A 16943-nucleotide genomic window follows, 5' to 3' on the forward strand; every position below is an offset into this window, starting at 1 on the left:
AGGAAATAAGGAGGGAAGAGGGAACAGGGGAGAGCAGACGTACTAAACACCAAGACGTCAAGAACCAGAACGATCAGACCGACAATACCACCGCCGGTGCCGTAGCCGATCATGTCCTTGTTCATTGCGTGTAGGGTCCCGTCACCACCGTCCGTAATGGGCGCTGCGAAGGCTAGGGCAGCCAGGAAGAGCTGTAAGAGGATGTTTTGGATCATTTTGTAGGGTGTGACTGAGATGTAACTACTACGCGGGGTTCGATAGGGATTCCCGAGAAAGGTGGAATGAACAGGTGAACAGATAACAGACGATAATGAGATGTGCGGGTTCGAGGTCACGGTCGACGGTGAGATGTAGAGCGAATGCAGGTGAGGTCTGGGAGGAAAAATCGGAGGACTAGGCAACTGTATTTATCTCAGATCTAGCTCGAGGGAGGTATTACGTGCAACCTTTCTCAGCTGCTCTGTAACTACCAATACAGGAGGCTTCTCTCGATGCTGCTTCGTTATTGTGTCACTGCGGGGTCGCGGTCACTTCCTTGGTTTTGGCGCCCCCAGCACCACCCAACCAGCATCACCGGCCGCCTGTGCTACCTGCAGGGGCTGGGCCAATTGGGGAAAGTCAACACGCGATGCCCGCCACAAGCTTGTCTGCATTCTGTCGATTTCTTACGACGTCATAATATGTAAAGAGGGGTGACGATTGTGACGGCACCAGAACTGCGACAACGCGAGACGGCGAGACGGGCACCTCCGGACTCTTCAAGCCTCAATTCTCGAGCCTCAAGGCTCCTTCAAGCACATCCATCTAGTGACCCAATGATAACGGAAGCCTCCCATCTCAACCCAAAGCCACGACACTCTCCCTTCAAAGACCGCTGCTCAACATGGCCACCACGATCTGAGGCAATCGTGTGATCCCAGTGGAGTGGCGGCCGGCCAAAGTCACAAAGTGTCTATCTTGGATTGAGAATAAGGGGCACCATGGGGGTTTCCTCGTTCTCATCGTCTTACAGGGCGTATTTCTGGGAAATGATAGGGCACTCTTCAGGACTCCAAGAGATGGTCTCCTATAAAGTATTGCGGATTCCTCATGGCCCGTCTCACCGCGCACCCACCCCCAGTCTGATGCTGAGATCCTCATCCAAGGAAAGATCACTAGATATAGAAGTAGTGGTAAACGGGGGAGGTCCAGCCCCACTCCGCTGCCACATGCTCTCGTCTTCGTCGTCAATTTCATAGTTCGTCCTGGCGAAAAGGGCCGGGTCGGTAACATTGTTGTTCTTGTTGCTGCCCTCATCGTCGAAGGTGTTGCAATCGAAGGTGGTGCCGTTGTTGCTGTAAGCTATAAAGTACAAGGGATCGTCTCGAGGGAAAAGGGGCACTTTGGTCTCCCAGCCGTCCTCTTCCCGGATTGTCTTCTTTCCGTTATCCCTGGGGATTTCCAGGGCATCTCCTTTCGTATTGCGAATATGGCGCATGTTCTGATGATTCCGTCGTCGAGTGAGGTCGACAGGCTTTTTTGTTACTAATGCGCACCCGGCCCTGAATTGCACATGGCGTCTTCGTTTCCTGTTCAGGGCACCAGGACTCGTAAGAGGTGACCACTGGCTCTGGTCTCCATATCCCCCGTGTCTCTCCTGAGGATATTCCTGTTCCACCCCATTGACGTAGGCGCCCTGCAGCCGTCCACTTTCTTCGGGATAAATGCTGATTGTATTATGTGGAGGCTCCCGGTCCACCAAGGCCCAATCTTCCAAATCACACTGGCGACGGCTGCAAGAGAAACACATTATCGCTGAATTGTGAACAAAGGGAAGGCCACCATCGATAGCAATCACATAACGTCGGTATTGAGCAACTCGATTCGGGTAATCTCGAATGAACTCTGTACAATATCAAGGCAGAGGGTTGAAGACTCCACCAAATCCGAAGCAGGAACGCCGCACAGTCGACAAAGACAAGTAATAGGAAGGTTGTATCACCTTTTCATCTGAGAACGCATCCAAAGAACCGCGGAATGCACAGAGGTAGAAGTACAGATGTGAAGAGGTCAATATGTTGCTGGTGATTGAGCAAGTGATTGAAAAGCCATCAAGCTAGGTCAAGGCGTGACAAAATCCGGAATGGCATGGCAAATCAATGTTCTCCTCCTTCTGGTTCCCGTGAGGCTGGCAAAGTCAGATACGCTTGCTATGCTCGTTCAGGTTGTCTTGTCATTGTTCCAGAGGACGCTGATAGTTAGAGCGACCCCATTTTGAGCGAGATCAACAGACAAGAAGAGCGGTGAGAAGAACCAGCAACCCAACTTGATCCCAGCTTTGAATGGGCTGAGTAAATTCCTCGAGGGTGATTCTCGGGACGTCGTGCTCAAGTGGAGCAGACAACCAGCAGTGTGGCAGGCTTCGGACAATAGTCAAGAAAGATTCCTCTGGAACTGACAGATTCGCGTTTCAAGGTGTGGTGCCTGTTGGTTCAACCAGTAAAGATTGACGGCCACAGTTCACCAAGGCGATCATCCCTTCCAAGGGACCATCTGGTGGGGTATAGTGTCAGTAATTTTGTCATGAAAAGATAACAGGATCTCTGATGGTGTATGCAGCCGTTTCGACCCCATGATATTTATGTTTCGTCTGTATGAATGAAGCGGGAAGTAAACAGCTGCGCCAGAGCGCTGTGGCCCCCTCTGGCTGTTAAAAATGACGACTTTGCTTTTCCCGAGTGGCTGCAATGCTGAGAATCCCACGACTAGCGATCCTCCCTCTGCTGTCACTCGTCGACCGTTGATCGAAGATTCAAACAGCGTAGTACTTCTCATACAACGGATCTTTCTCGCCTTCTGCAGTTTCGCGCCAGTCATACTCCAAAGCCTTGGCCAGGCCTCTCGCCACGTCTTGACCACCATAGTATTGCGCGACAAATGCTAATGTTAGATCCATCCCTGCACTTATCCCGGCCGAAGTCCAGATCTCGATTGGGGCGTTGTTCTTGCCTTGCACTTCAGACGGCAGGCTCCGGACCCATCGAGCAAAGTTCACCCACGAAACATTTGGATTTCGGGCTGTTACCTCTGCCCAACGAGACATGTTGGTAGTTGCACGCCGTGCATTGAGCAGTCCAGTCTGTGCAAGTGCATCAGATCCGGTACAGACTGTCAATATGGCGGTGGTTATGTGAGGAACCACCTTTGGCACAAAATCGAGCAGGCTCTGGACGTTAGGTGACTTGCTGCCGTCTGGATGGACGCGGCTCAGCCGTGTACCAACCCCTCCAGGAATGAAAAGAACGTCGACGTGGGAACCTTGTTTGCCAGAGCTGAGGGCTTCCAGAAAATCTGCGTATGTGGTGTCTGGTTGTAGATACTCGTTGAACGTGAGGTTGACTCTGCCGTTTGTCTTCGGAAAAGCGTTTGGAAGGTCGAATGTCCAGTTGGCTGATTTGGGGGGAATAGGCTTAACCGGTACCGGGTCGAGCGTCTCAGCGATAAAAGTTAACGATAGAGGATGCTTTTCGGAATCAAGTTGAGTGGAAAGTAAATTCAAGATATCCAGCGGACCAGCGAGATCGAGGAGTTGGAATCCAGGAAAAATTGGCAACAGGTAATGAATGGGAGGAGAAGCCATGGTAATTGAATGTTTGGTAGCAGAACTGACCAGGGTGAGGGAATACGGTCCTGAAATTAGTACAATCAATAAATTCAGCGAAACTTACGTCGACTTTCCTAGCTATGGCTCCGGCTTATATCGATTTATATAGAAATGTACAATCCAGCAAATATGCGGAGGAGGGGTGAAATATGGGGTCTCTCGATTGGAACAAATTACCGCTTCGGTCAAGGAATTCCGTATCTCCCACGGTACAGGACGTTAGAGAGGAGGAATAATACACCGTCTGGTACGAATCTCCAGTCGGTTATGTAAGCGAGGGTAACGAAGGATGACGAGCGAAGACGCAAAGTTGCCAAGAAACCACGTGGGCTGAACGTCCTTTGGATGGCAGATGATCTGGTGGAGGGCCTGAAGTGTATATTGGTTCCATATATTGGGTACGATGGTAAATAGGCGGTCGGAATTTGCCTAGCCTCAACCGTATCCACTAGGTAAGTTCAAGTCATTGTGGGTGGCGTCATGCCAAACAAAATCAATAATTGGCTTCAGAATGGTTAGAAATGAACACAGACCCCCATCAAACTGTCCTCCTCCCTCAAGATGGAAACCTGAGGGGGATGTGACTTGTTTATACGGAGAGGCCGGACAATCGGATATAGAGTTGTTCCGGAAGAAGCCGCGCGCCGCGAGTCCCAGGTCACGAGCCAGATATGACACACTGGGACTAGCGGATTGGGCCTCTACAACCCACTGGCTTCGATCGAGATCCAGCCAATAACAGCCCTGGGCTTAGTCGTCTTCTGACTCACTGCCACCGCTAACACCGTCTGGCTCCGTCGCCGCCGTGCCAAGGAAGAAACTTCTGCCTCTGTCCGCCACACACGTATGGTTCTGCGTTTATTCTCTCTTCCTTTTTCCTCCTCTTTCCACTGCCACACCTACTGCCCACCTGACTGCTGGTTCTTCCTTTCTTGTCACTTCCAATGCGAACCATTGTCTTCCTTCTCTGCCTGGAACCTTGTCTTGGGTTCGGGCGCGGCTCCTGATGCATTTTTATGCGCTGCCCCCTCTTATCCGAAACTTATGACTGCCTGACAGCCGCTTCTGCTTTTGACTAAGAAGTAAACCACCGCCTGATCCCGCCATTCCGCCACCACTCGCAGGGCCATGCTCACCAAATCACAAGATCTCGGTGTTGAACCAAACACTTGATTGTTCAAATCTGTTTGCCTGACCTTCACTGCTTTTCGCCTCCCGTAGTACCACCTGAGAATGACGCATATTCTGATTCATCCCCCAATGGCCCAGTCCACGGCTTACTCTACAGTACCATGTTTTCTGCCTGCCGCGCCGCCTCCGCCTCCGCCTTCACTCACTGCCGCACCTACTATTCATCCCATTCTACTGTCACCCATTGTTCTTTCCCAATTGTTCTTTCCCATTGAACGTCTCCATTGATCTATTCAATAGTCACAAACAACTATTCTACTCACAATACTGATTCTCTGTCATTGATCGCTCCATTGAGTTGGTCGCTGCCTACAGGGATATCTGTTTGACTACAAGTATCTTTACTTTCGATGAGTTGGTCGCTGCCTACAGGGATATCTGTTTGACTACAAGTATCTTTACTTTCGCCATTTATCAGCACAATATTTTCCCGCCTTGAGAACTACCAACCGACCCTCAAGACATCCTACCCTTCTGCCAGTTGACTCATTCAGAGCGCAAGCAATCGACCCATTGGAACCGCAAACTCAAAATACTCCCAATCGTGGAACCGCTGCTCTCTACAACGACGAGGGACCCCACCACGAGGACCTTCAATCTCGCGACGGCGCAGCATCATATATCGATCCCTCCTCCTCCCCTCAGTCCTCTTGTTTCCCGACCACAATCTGTTGATCAGCAAGAGGTGGACCGGACATCGCATATGCGCGGGGATATAGAGCCCGGTATTCTTCTCCTCGACTCGCTTCCATCAGAGCAGACAAAGATGGCTTCTGAGTCTCTTCTATCCTCAAGTGAGGCACCTAGCCTACCTTCTACACTCAAGATCAATATGACCGCGCTCAACCAGAACCCTTTGATCACTCCTCCCGATCCACCAGAACACGAGTTCAGCGCCAATGTTTCCGGCGAAAACAAGGACGACGACCCGGTGTTGGTGGTTGATCAGTCAGAGGTCCTCCCACCAACTCCCACCTTGTCACGAAGCTCCTCCCAATCCTCGTCGTTCCCCGTGCAGGGTCTCTTTGATTCAGAACCTGTTTCGATCGCGCCGTCGACCACTGACCCTAGCGCATACTCAGACTCTGATTGTCCTGACGTGATAAACTTGATGAGTCGCGACTACGATCTCATTCTTCGGGCGGCTGCAAAGGGCCCCATCAAGTTCCGTGCTTCTGAGCTCTACTCGCTGGATGACCGGATGTTGCCGAGGCAGCGTCGCTTGGTTCGTGGAGATGAGCTCGCCAGAAGAGTGGAGCGCTTCCTCAAATACCGTATTGACTGGTTTGAGCCCGGTCTTGGAGTCAATACTGTTTGTGATGCCACGTCGTGCTCGCCAGGGCCGTGGCATGGCATCAAGCGACTGGCGTTCGCGGGCCTCCTGACACAATACCCGTTTGACGATATGGACTCAGTTCTGATGGACATCAGAAACCATCTTTTCAACGGCAAACCTTCTATTCTAGAGTGGATTCCGGAGGAATCATCTCTTCCACGTGCCTCCAGGGCTCCTTCTATGTCAAGCAAACCTGTCTCAAAACCAAAGGCCGTCAAGCCCGTCAAGCCTGTCAAGAACAACCAGCAACCACCTAAGCGCCCTGCTGCAGTTGCTCCCTCGCAGAAAAAATTGGCTGATCTCGCAGAAGCCGCCGCTCTATTGGCGGACGAGCCGCTCAGCAGGACCAGAGGAGTGAAACGCAGATACACTGAGGAAGATCAAGAGCCACGCAGTGACAGCACTCGGACTGTGACGGATAAGACCGTGACAGATGTGACCTCAGAGGAGCCCGACACCACCAAGACGGTCAAGAAGCACAAAGTTGTCTCGGACAGCAAACCCAAAACCCAGCGAAGCGCGGACAGCAAGTCGAAGAACACCAGAAACCGTAATTCAGACAAACCGAGGGGTCCAAGCGAATCACTCTGCCGGAACGTCAAAGACACTCTCAACAGACGCTCCGAAGACAAGAATAACTATGAGGCATTCAACGACGCGATTCTGCCTGAGAATGGGCCGGAGATTGATCTGCCCCGTTGCGATTTCACGGCAGAGGAACTGAAGGACATCCGGGAGCTTCAGGACATTGGCGATCGCACCGGCCTTCATCCAGAAGAGGTTAGGCTCTGCAAGCTGTTGGCTATGAGCTCCGACTTGTACAAGTGTCAAAAGGCACGGTGCTTCATCGGCCTTGCGCTGTTTGTGGAGTACAACCTCGAGAAGCTCGGCGAGGACAATCCCAAGTTCAAGGTCTTGAATGTCGGCAAAGCCCAGTTTCAACTGTTTGGAAATGTGGATGTCAACAAACTCAGCAAAATGTACACTACCTTCAAAAAATGGGGCTGGGTCGAGGACATGACGCAGCAGAGCATCCCGCAATCCTACATTGATCGGTTTCCGCAAGCTCATCGCCTGGCGCTCAGGAACGAAGTTGCTGAATACGAGGCAAACCTCCCTGTCGCAAAGCGTATTTTCAAGGTCTGAGCAGAGCCATCAGTGTTGAGGCCAAAGGGAAGAGATGAGATATGAGAACTAGTTGTTCCAGCACACGTGAGAGCTAATCAGTGGAAAGGAAAGCAAACATGACAGAGGACATATTGACGGCGCAATTTCACGGAATCTTTTACACAGGGGCTGCTTCAACGACGAAAATATGGAAGCAGCCCGAGCTCATGGTTTACGATCAGGAAACGACTGGGTGTCGAACGGACTTTTGCATACAACGGTTGGGAAGGGAAACTGTTTTTCTTCTTTCATTCACTTCAACTGCATTGATACCCCACGGTGGACTTGGACACAGTCACCGGCATTTACTATCTTGTTTACAATTTTTGCGTGTCTTGCATCCGGGCAACAGGGGATTGTTGTATGTATTACATTATCAGCAGAGCTGGCAGAACAGGCTCTACATCTATCCTGCAGACTGAATGAATAGCTATCTAATCTGTCCATTGGATCTTGTGCGTGGCCACGCCGCTTACACCTGAAAGAGACTTTCTCTGAAACATGTCATTCCACCGTCTGGTCATGTCAATGATGTCACGCTACAGGAGGCACCACCAGTTCTTGTACTGGAACTTTGTGAGTTGTGTGGCCCGTGCACTGCATCCCAAGGTTTTGCCCCAGCGTGCCGGAACCCAATGACATTGAGAGCAAGCAGTATTGTCAGTTTCCACTCTCCTCCGAAGAATCCCTTCTCTCCATTGGGAATAACAAGCACTCCTTTTTTGAATGAACATGACGTCGAGGGAAATTCAGCCCCCGGCTCCTGGGCCCCACTGATGCCGATGCCGACCGGGCCCGCTTTCGGTTTTTGCGGAGGTACATACAGCTTTTATGGGGACGAGGATGATGAGGATGATGATGGAGGAGAAGGGGAAAAGGAGAAGAGAGGATAAGGGCGAGAACGAGGGGGAGTAGGAGAGTGAGAGTGAGAGTTAGAGAGGCGCAAGACTAGGGCACATATAAGTACATCCACGAAGGAGAAGGAGAAAGAGAGGGAGATTTAGACGGAGAGTGGAATTGAATGGGCCATAGGTATCTCGTAGAGGGGTTGAAGGGTGTCAATTGGAATGGTGACGGGCACGGCGTGCGCCTTGGGACATGGTGGTGTACGGTATACGGTAGATGGGTACATGTAGTGTAGGTACTGAGGACAAAATTACAAGGTTCACGATATGTAACACGTCGTGAGGAACAAGACACAGGCGAGAAAAACGACGGGTACTCGATGGGATACAGCCTTGACAGCCTACATAGTCTCTCTTGTAGAGCCCGTTCATGGTTCAATCCTGCTCCATTTCCATTCCCACTCTGTAGAACGGATACTCCCAAGTCCTGACGAGGACGGGGATCCATTGAGCTCTCTTCTCATCTCATCTCTTCTCTTCTCTTCTCGATTGTCTGGCGACTCCATCACATACTGGCCGTCATAACCACAGAGCAGTCAGTACCTTAGGGGGGCTCGTACGTGATAGAGAACCTCACTGGCAGTGCTTCTACCCCTTTTCGCCGCCATTGTCGCCATCGTCAGGCGTGCCTTTCTCTTCTTGCTCCCTCTCATCCTTCTCCTTGTTCGCCTCACCCTCACCCATTCTCAACTCCCGCAACATCTCATTAACGCCCTTCCTCTGTCCCTTCCGGCCACTCATCCTCCGACCATGTCTTCCATTCGCGCCACCTGACAATCCCTCCCCATCACCGCCCTCATCCTGGTCGTCGTCGTCGTCAAGTCTCTCAATCTTCAATTCCCCCAGACTTTTCATCGCCTCCTCGTCCCTCTCAAACTTGACCACCGCCCATTTCATCTTGAGCGACTCCTGCCATGCGCCCGCGTCTCTCTGTCTCTGCCTCACCTGTCCCGTGCGCGGATTTCTTAGGCTCCACTTCTGCTCGAGCATGCGGACCAGGTCGGGCGAGTGGGGCTGGAGGAAGGTAAGACGGACGATGCGGTAGTAGCCTGCGAATTTGAAGCTGCGCGAGGAGTCGAATTGAGTGCGCCGGACTTGACTGAAGACTGCAATGGGAGCTGGGTGTGGTTGTAGTTTTTCGGCTTTGGGCGAGGTGGTAGATGGAGCTGCTACATCGCCTTGTTGTTGTTGTTGTTGTTGAGCCTCTCCGTGCTCTTGTCCGGATGTCTCATTCCCACCACCGCTCTCGTGACGGTCGTCCTGAGAAATCGAAGAAAGCTTGTCATCTCCACCGCAAGTCCCAGCCGCAGTAGCAGCACGTCTCTCCTTAGACTTATCTGCAAGATCAGCAGGCAACAAGTCCAAACTCGATTTCGTAAAGATGATTCCATCCTCGTCCCATCGCGGATTCGCGTCCTTGAACAGCAGCACGTAGCTCACCACCCCGGGCGTGGCAGCCGAATCATGCAACGTCTTCTGTCTGGTCCCGGGATCCTCGTACTCCCGGACCGGCCAAAAATGGCGGTCAATCTCCTTTGGAGAGCAGAGGTCGTCGCCGTCCAGAATAGCATCCGATCTGCTCGTCAGTGGTCGACTGTAATACCCTCCACGCGGGCCAGAGGGCGGCAGCGTGGAGCCAGTGTCTCTATCGCGGTTGCTGGCCTCACCAACCTGCTGATCACCTCTTGCGCGTAGGGCGGGAGGAATGTACCGTCCAGTCATGGCCGCCGCCGTAGGTTGTCCCGTCACAGCAGTCTACTGTCCTCACGGACCGTAGGCCGAGATATTAGGGCTTGGGTTCAAGAACAAGACGCAATCACGCACTTGGCCACCATCGATCTAGCATTGGGAAATCGATTTTTGTCAGAAAAATGAGTTATGAGTAACCAATTGGTCGAGGCAACACTCTCAGTGCTGTCCACCTTCATATTTTGTCTATGTCACGAGGTCAAGGATGGATGTGAAGGAAGTACGAGAAAGTCAGCCTTGCCTCGCCAAGCCATGACGCAGATCCCCAACGCGTCGAGCTCAAGGCTGAGGCGCGAGTCGAACTGTTCATATGGAAATTGAAACCTCAATGAATGTCATTCTCGCCATAGGCAGTCCATCTGTATCCTATAACGCCCAGCTGGCGAGACCCTACATGGACTCCAATCTTACTCGCTTGCCATCCATTCCCATTAATGGCGACCTGTCTCATCTGTTGCTGCCGACAACACCCAACCTTGGTGCCTTCACTGATGTCAATCTCGTAGAGTGTTCCTCATGTCGCATTCTAATCTAAACTTCTGTGCCAAATCCAAATCGCTCCAAAATGAGGTCCGAAGGGGTTGTGGTATCATTGCTGTTGAATCTGACCGCATGGTAATACGGTTGAAAAGACCGAGTAGAAAGGTTGCCGCCCGTGCTCCCATTGCGTCTGCGTCGTATGTCGTTGCAGCAGCCTCTCTTCCGGCATTTTCACAGCTTGTCGGGTGGCCTTGTTTCCAAGCACATACCTACCAGAGAGACAGACTTCGAGTTGGGGGTTGTTTCGAAGACTGGGATGCTGGGAGGGAGCTGCCTGCCGTCACTGGCCACTCTATTGCACTTGGCTGACAATTTCGCTGGCTTTGCTTAGACTTTCCACCATTTGTAGACACTCCTTGCGTCGTCTGATAGTGTAATCGCTCTCCTTGAGGAGGTCGTCGAGTTCCTGCGCTCTATAGAGTTGCTCAAGCAATTCACGTTGCATTTCGTCTTTGGTGAACCTTGTTATTGGTTAGTAGTTGGAAGCAATGCACAGATGCTGTGGCACTTACTGGACGAGCGTAAGCATGATTGCTTTCGGCACCATGTCGATCATCGTCCTCCGAACGATATTAAAATAACTGTTGATCAACAACTTGATGACCTCCACTTCTTGATTCTCCCGCTCGGATAATGTTCCACTGGCTTTGAGCGTGGCCGGAGGTGGTTCCATGGCTGCCATCTTCTTCTTATTCTTACTGGCGAAGAATGACCCAAAGAAACCTGAGTTTTGATCCGAGCCATCAGTAGGCAAGCTGGGTGACGCTGCCCGAGGTGGCACCTGTGGCGGCAGGGGTTTGCCTGTTTTGGGATCGACTTGTGTCGGCTTGTTGGCATTGTGTCTGTCATTCACGATGGCCATCGCACGATGGCCGTTGAGAAAGTCGGGATGGCCGGTGTTGATGTAGCAAGCTTCCATTGCAACCAAGTCTTTGACTAACTTGTTTGTTGGCTCCATGGATTTCCGGAAAAAGGAGATGACGACGCCGTGGAATTTCTCTTTGAGTTGAGGATATCTTCGGAATAATTGCTTCTGCAGTAGTTGACTGAGGATACGGACCAGCTCGTCATACACCAAGGAGACACATTTCAGAGACGGTTCCTCAAGCCGTCGAATTTGTTGCTTCACAATGAGCTCAAAAGCAGTGGTGCCAACAAAGAGAGCTGGGGATGATCCAGACGAGTTGTAAAGAATAGTTCGAATATCAATATCCTTGACCTGGTCGAACGGATCGATCGCCTTTATCCCATTCGAGTACAGCTCGTGATAAACAAATGATATTCTCGCACCTCCTGAAAGTTCGTTGCTTGACAGTTCGGCACTGTTTCCGTCTAGAACTGTTCGGTATTCGTTAGCAAATTCGGTAATGATGTTGAGAATGATGTTTGAGCTGTTGTTCCCAAGCAAGTCGCCAGCACCCAGTTGCTCCAATTCCTGGCTGTATTTCTGCAGCGATGTCGCAATGCGGGTCTTGATGTCCGGTAGTGTCTGCTTGATATGCATCATGAGGATGAGGTTCAGCTTTCTGGCCAGATACGGAGTGCCACAGTATGAAGCCTTGTTCCGGTAAGATGGATGGTTCTCAAAAAACTCCTTTTCCGCTTTCAAGGCCAAGTCTATCCGCTTCTTGTTCTCAATGTCGCGTTGGCCGCGGTTGACGACAGGGACATAGCCCAGCCTCAGTGGAATGATTCGACCAGCAAGAATATCGACCACGTCGGTACCAGAGTCCATGAGATCAATCTTGGTTAGAACACCGATCGTTCTCTGACCTTCAGGGTCGACTTCTCGAGCAAGTTTGAGACCGTCCGAATTTGCCAAATCAACGTTTGCTGCCGTGACTGCTAAAATGATGGCGTTGGGCTTTTGTATTTGCTTGAGCACCATCTCCTTGATCTGCTTCTCGATATCTCTTGGTTGATCCCCCACGGGCACCTTTGTCAGGCCAGGCAAGTCGACCAATGTGAGAGTGAGTACGTTAGGCGAGTATATCCGCAAGTTGATGGGCTGTGGTGAAATGCCAACATTTCGGCCTGCCTTTGCCTCTGTCTCCTTGACAATCTCATCCCGGATCTTGTTAAAATCATGAAACTTCTGACCGGGTAGATGGAGAAACTCTCCCCACTCGTCCACGTTGGCTTGACTGTCGGTAGTCTTCTTCATGTCCTCCTCGGTGACGCCATTAGTTTGGAGTTTGGCCGGGGCTGGTCTGTTGATCAATTGTAGGACGAGAGGTCGACGAGTCACGATTCCGGACCCTCGAGGAAGACTGGGGTAAGAGTCAGTGGATATCTGGGAGGGTGGAATATCAAGTCAAGAGGACGCGCTTACAAGTCTCTTCCCACTATGTTCTCGAGGACTGAGCTTTTGCCGCTGGATTGCGAACCCACAACGACAATCTGAGGTAGATCAATGGGATTTTGGACCTGGGAGAAAGACGGTCAGATTGGGTGGACAGAACAGCTGGCGACTTGGAACAGGGCATTGGTGGACGGCATACCCCAACAGTTGTGAAGACATCTTGTAGTTTGTTGACCAGAGAAATGAGGGTTGGGTCGTTCACGTTAATCCTGTAGAAATTGTCAGAAGGACCACGGTTTCATGAATTTGTTGACATTTGCTGCGGGAAACGCACGAATAGCCCCCCGGTGCTGCCGCCATGGTTGGACCAAAGGTCAGCGGAAGAGGATCTTGAAGTAAATCGGAGCGGGTGGATTCGATGCTGGTTCTGGCAGAAGTTTGAAGAGCGAGGTCGAGAGATCTGCGCGCAGGGCGAGAGTGAGTATGATGGGGAGTGATATTGATGTTGTGGATGTTGGCCAAATCTTGGGACGAAAGCGTCAGTGGTGATGCACCTGCGCCTGCACCTGCGTCTGCGTCTGTGTCTTTGGGGGCTGAAATCACGGTGGGTGCAACTCCTGCTGGGCTCGCAGCTGCCCGACGACTCGGTTGTTCTTGGCGGCCAAATAGAAACGGAAGGTTGCGCGTCGCAGGCGACATTCAGCAGGCAACCTTCAATCCAACACCTTTGGTGACCTCCAGAAGGGGTGGTGTCCTCGCTATTGTGTATGTATGACGCGACAGGTTTTCCGGAGGGCTGAAACTAACAGCACCAAGCGTTGTCAGGGTGGTGGCGGTATGGCTAGGCACCATTCAATCTCTATCACCGTGTGGCGGCAAATGCGAGACGAAACCCCCTCTACAAGAACTTTCTCGAAGATGACCATGAACTGCGCCCGTATTGCCGCTGACTGGGCATAACCGCAAGAGGGTTCCATCACGGTGCTGGAGATCTGAGATATGAGCAGGGAAGCCAGGTTGCCTGGGGCCTCGTGACTGACATACTTGTATACATTGTCCCGGACCACTCATCTCGCATCATTCACTCCTTCCACCCAATGCCTGACAAGCTCACAAGTGCCTTTATCATTTCATAGTATTGAGCAGGGTAGTAGGCTTTAGGTCCTGGTAAAGATAGGGTGATGTAGCTATATCTAAGTAGACTTCGATCAGACATGCCGCTGACGGCGGAATCCCATCATGCTCCTTTCACACCCACCTACGCATCCAAGTTTCATTCTGTGGGATGCATCGATGCTGCTGGTGGAAATGAACATCCCAATGCCCGAGCCTGTGCCTGTGCCTGTCAGGCGGAGACTTGCTCTTGTTTTGGTTCAAACACAAACCACACTGTCAGACACCCCCAAATGCAATGCTGTATCCAAACTCTCTATATCTGCAAGTCGTCCCTCGTTACCATAAACATAGTCCATGTGGTCTTCTGTCAAATGCCGCCAACTCCATTTAAAAACTTGATATACCGGGCATCAAAGTGTTGACCTCAGGGCGCTAGTGCGTTCTGAGTCGTGGCGAGCAAGAGACCTGTTCAAACTGCTCGGAAGGCCCTCAATAGGCGAACGCAAATTTGTCCATCTGTATGCTGTTAGCACTGGCAGCCCAATCAGGGAGCTTTAGAAACTGACATTCGCACTTTGCGGTCATCCCCCCCAGACGCAAACATGCCGGCATCTCTGGGGTTCCAGTCCACCGTCGTCACGCACTCCTTACCACTTTGACCTCGACCATGCCCAGGCAGCTTCTCGATTAGCGATTCGTTCTCCTTGTGCCACACGTAGATCAAGCCATCTGATCCCTCAGTCAGTGAATCCTTAACACGGATGGCAAAAGTACTCACCTTCAGAACCACTAACCACAAAATTCTCTGCGGCTCCCCCAAAGCAGCTCCGGATCACAAACTCGCCCTGTTTCTGTCCGCGGAACTTGCGAATGGTGTCTCTCGTGACCAAGTCAATCATATGGACTTCACCAAGGACCAGGTTGACCAGAACCGTGCGGCCATCACGACTTAGAGTAATGCTTGTCGTCCTGCTCAGTACCTTAATGGGTGGCTCTTCTCGATAAGTGTGCATGTCGAAGACGCGGATAATATTCTGAAGGTCGAGCGCAACTAGCCAATTGCCATCCTCGGTGATGGCCACATCTTGCACGCGGAAGCCCTTGGGCCAGACGTGCTCCGGTTTCTCGCGCTTCGAGCCTCGGAGGTTCCAATAACACAGCTGCGAGTTGCGGTCGTGACTTGCTGTGACAAAGCCTTGGGAGTCGGGACACCACGCAGCGGCGGTGATGCCGTAGTTATGTTCTACGCTTTGATGCTCAAGGGTCACCTCGAGTCTTCCTGTTTCGACATCGTAGACACGGGCTTTGCAATCCTGCGAGCAAGTGATGATTTTGGTGTCGTCTGGGCTCCAAGACACGTATGTAACCCCCGCCGAATGATGAGTGAGGGTGTGAAGCCGTTTGAACGTCACTGTTTCATAAATGTTGACGGTTTGGTCCTGGCTTGCCGTAGCCAATTTCGTACCATCGTGAGAGAATTGCACATGCCAGACCTCACCGGTGTGATCCTCGAGTTGGAGAAACGTCCGCGATGGGAAGTCCTCACGATCACAGATATGGTCCGAGTACAGCGATGGAGGTTCCGCGGTGTTGTGGTAAAGACATTGGTTAATCTGGCTCTGCTTTATATGGTCAAAGAGCTCCGCTAGCCTATGATCTCGAATCATGACCGAGGGTGCGATTGACCGAGATAGATCCTGCAGCAGCATCTGTCTTGACTCGTCCACTGTACCCGACCAGTGCGCCTTGGTTCTGAGATCTTCAGGCGGACACATAAGTAATGTTGAAAGGGCATGTAATTGGTGGATATCGTGTTCGAGGGGTGTCAGCTCTTGTCTTAGAACCATGAGAGCCATGCCCAGGTCGCGTCGATCGAGTAGCTCGAGAAATTTCTGCTGCCGGATCCAGAACAGCATCTGCCCTCTATCGGCGCCTTCCGCGAGGACGAGTCCATCGCCATATTGTTCGTCATCCAGAAGGGGTCCACCCCGGTCGGTCTGATGCGATCCTAATAGTATGGCTTCTGCCTCGGACCATATGCCTTCCAAGATAGCTTGTCGGAAGGCAGCTACTGAAGGGCTTTCGAGCTCATATCCACTCTCACTGGATAAGACATTGGCAGCGTCCGAATATCCCATATCTAGCAAGCCCTGGATCAGAATTCTGACCACCTCTTCCCTGTTGTGACCTCGGTATGTGGCCGACCTAACGGGAGCCAGTTTTTTGGAGGTTCCATTTGCGTATGAAGGGCTAGATCCGTTCACATGCCCGTTCAGACCGGAGTGGAAGGGCTTCCTTGGAGTAGAACCGTTGGAACTTGTGGAATGGCCATTGGAAAATACTTGTTCCGAGTCTTCACTGACTCTCATATTGGATCTCTCGGTTCGCCTGCGCTTCGGCCTATGTTCGCCTCCGGATCGAGGCTCTTGAGACGTTTCTCCCGATGTCTGACCAGGTCCTCCTTGGTTGTTATCGGCTTCAGCGGATCTTTCAAACGATGACCGCCTTCTCCTGCGTCTCCCCAGCTCTTGAGAAGCCTGTACCTGCTCTATAGGTGGTTGGCTTGCCGTGGGGGTTTCTGCGTTGGTCGAAAGCGGGTCTCCAGTAGGATTGGAGGCTTCGTCAATTGTGGTTGTATTGGGGTTGGGGGAAGTAGAATCTGTGAAGGAAGAGTATACGGGGTGAGTCGAGGTGGATGGGTCGTCGGTAGTGATTAGGTTATAGTTGGTTAAAGGTTGGTTTGCCAGCTCGTGGTGGCGGCAAAGCCGCCAATATCACCGCGGGGGCTCCTTCGATGAGGGAAATGAAGGCAGGCAGTTGTATCCAAATACCTGTCCGTGCAAGTAAAGGTGGTGAGCGGCTCTGTGAACGTCCGGAGGAAATTGTATGCTATTTCATTCAATGGCACATGCAAAGACTCTCGCAGATAGGCAGGGAGGTCACAACCGCAGTGGTTGATGTTCAGGGAACTGACCCAGTGGATGTCAAGTCAGA

The 16943-nt window shown here is 51.7% G+C and overlaps 6 protein-coding genes across 6 annotated transcripts; 1 reads left to right on the top strand and 5 right to left on the bottom strand.

Moving 5' to 3' along the window:
* Window positions 1-1099: 1099 nt before the first annotated feature.
* Window positions 1100-1789, bottom strand: AYO21_03821 (hypothetical protein; the record flags this gene model as incomplete). The annotated part of the gene is made up of 1 exon (XM_022653794.1): window positions 1100-1789. The coding sequence occupies one exon, from the start codon at window positions 1787-1789 to the stop codon at window positions 1100-1102; it is 690 nt and encodes a 229-aa protein (XP_022513770.1).
* A 1002-nt stretch (window positions 1790-2791) lies between these two features.
* On the bottom strand, window positions 2792-3619 carry AYO21_03822 (hypothetical protein; the record flags this gene model as incomplete). Its single annotated transcript, XM_022653795.1, has 1 exon — window positions 2792-3619. The coding sequence occupies one exon, from the start codon at window positions 3617-3619 to the stop codon at window positions 2792-2794; it is 828 nt and encodes a 275-aa protein (XP_022513771.1).
* A 1981-nt stretch (window positions 3620-5600) lies between these two features.
* On the top strand, window positions 5601-7316 carry AYO21_03823 (hypothetical protein; the record flags this gene model as incomplete). The annotated part of the gene is made up of 1 exon (XM_022653796.1): window positions 5601-7316. One exon carries the CDS (start codon window positions 5601-5603, stop codon window positions 7314-7316), a length of 1716 nt encoding a protein of 571 aa, XP_022513772.1.
* Window positions 7317-8830: 1514 nt separating this feature from the next.
* On the bottom strand, window positions 8831-9964 carry AYO21_03824 (hypothetical protein; the record flags this gene model as incomplete). Its single annotated transcript, XM_022653797.1, has 1 exon — window positions 8831-9964. One exon carries the CDS (start codon window positions 9962-9964, stop codon window positions 8831-8833), a length of 1134 nt encoding a protein of 377 aa, XP_022513773.1.
* Window positions 9965-10823: 859 nt separating this feature from the next.
* AYO21_03825 (vacuolar protein sorting-associated protein 1) lies at window positions 10824-13532 on the bottom strand (the record flags this gene model as incomplete). The annotated part of the gene is made up of 5 exons (XM_022653798.1): window positions 10824-10992; window positions 11044-12801; window positions 12864-12958; window positions 13033-13102; window positions 13168-13532. The coding sequence occupies 5 exons, from the start codon at window positions 13530-13532 to the stop codon at window positions 10824-10826; spliced, it is 2457 nt and encodes an 818-aa protein (XP_022513774.1).
* Window positions 13533-14493: 961 nt separating this feature from the next.
* On the bottom strand, window positions 14494-16318 carry AYO21_03826 (hypothetical protein; the record flags this gene model as incomplete). The annotated part of the gene is made up of 2 exons (XM_022653799.1): window positions 14494-14678; window positions 14728-16318. 2 exons carry the CDS (start codon window positions 16316-16318, stop codon window positions 14494-14496), a joined length of 1776 nt encoding a protein of 591 aa, XP_022513775.1.
* Between the last annotated feature and the right edge of the window lie 625 nt (window positions 16319-16943).

This window comes from Fonsecaea monophora (assembly GCF_001642475.1).
Source record: "Fonsecaea monophora strain CBS 269.37 chromosome Unknown Scaff20, whole genome shotgun sequence".
Taxonomy (NCBI): domain Eukaryota; kingdom Fungi; phylum Ascomycota; class Eurotiomycetes; order Chaetothyriales; family Herpotrichiellaceae; genus Fonsecaea; species Fonsecaea monophora.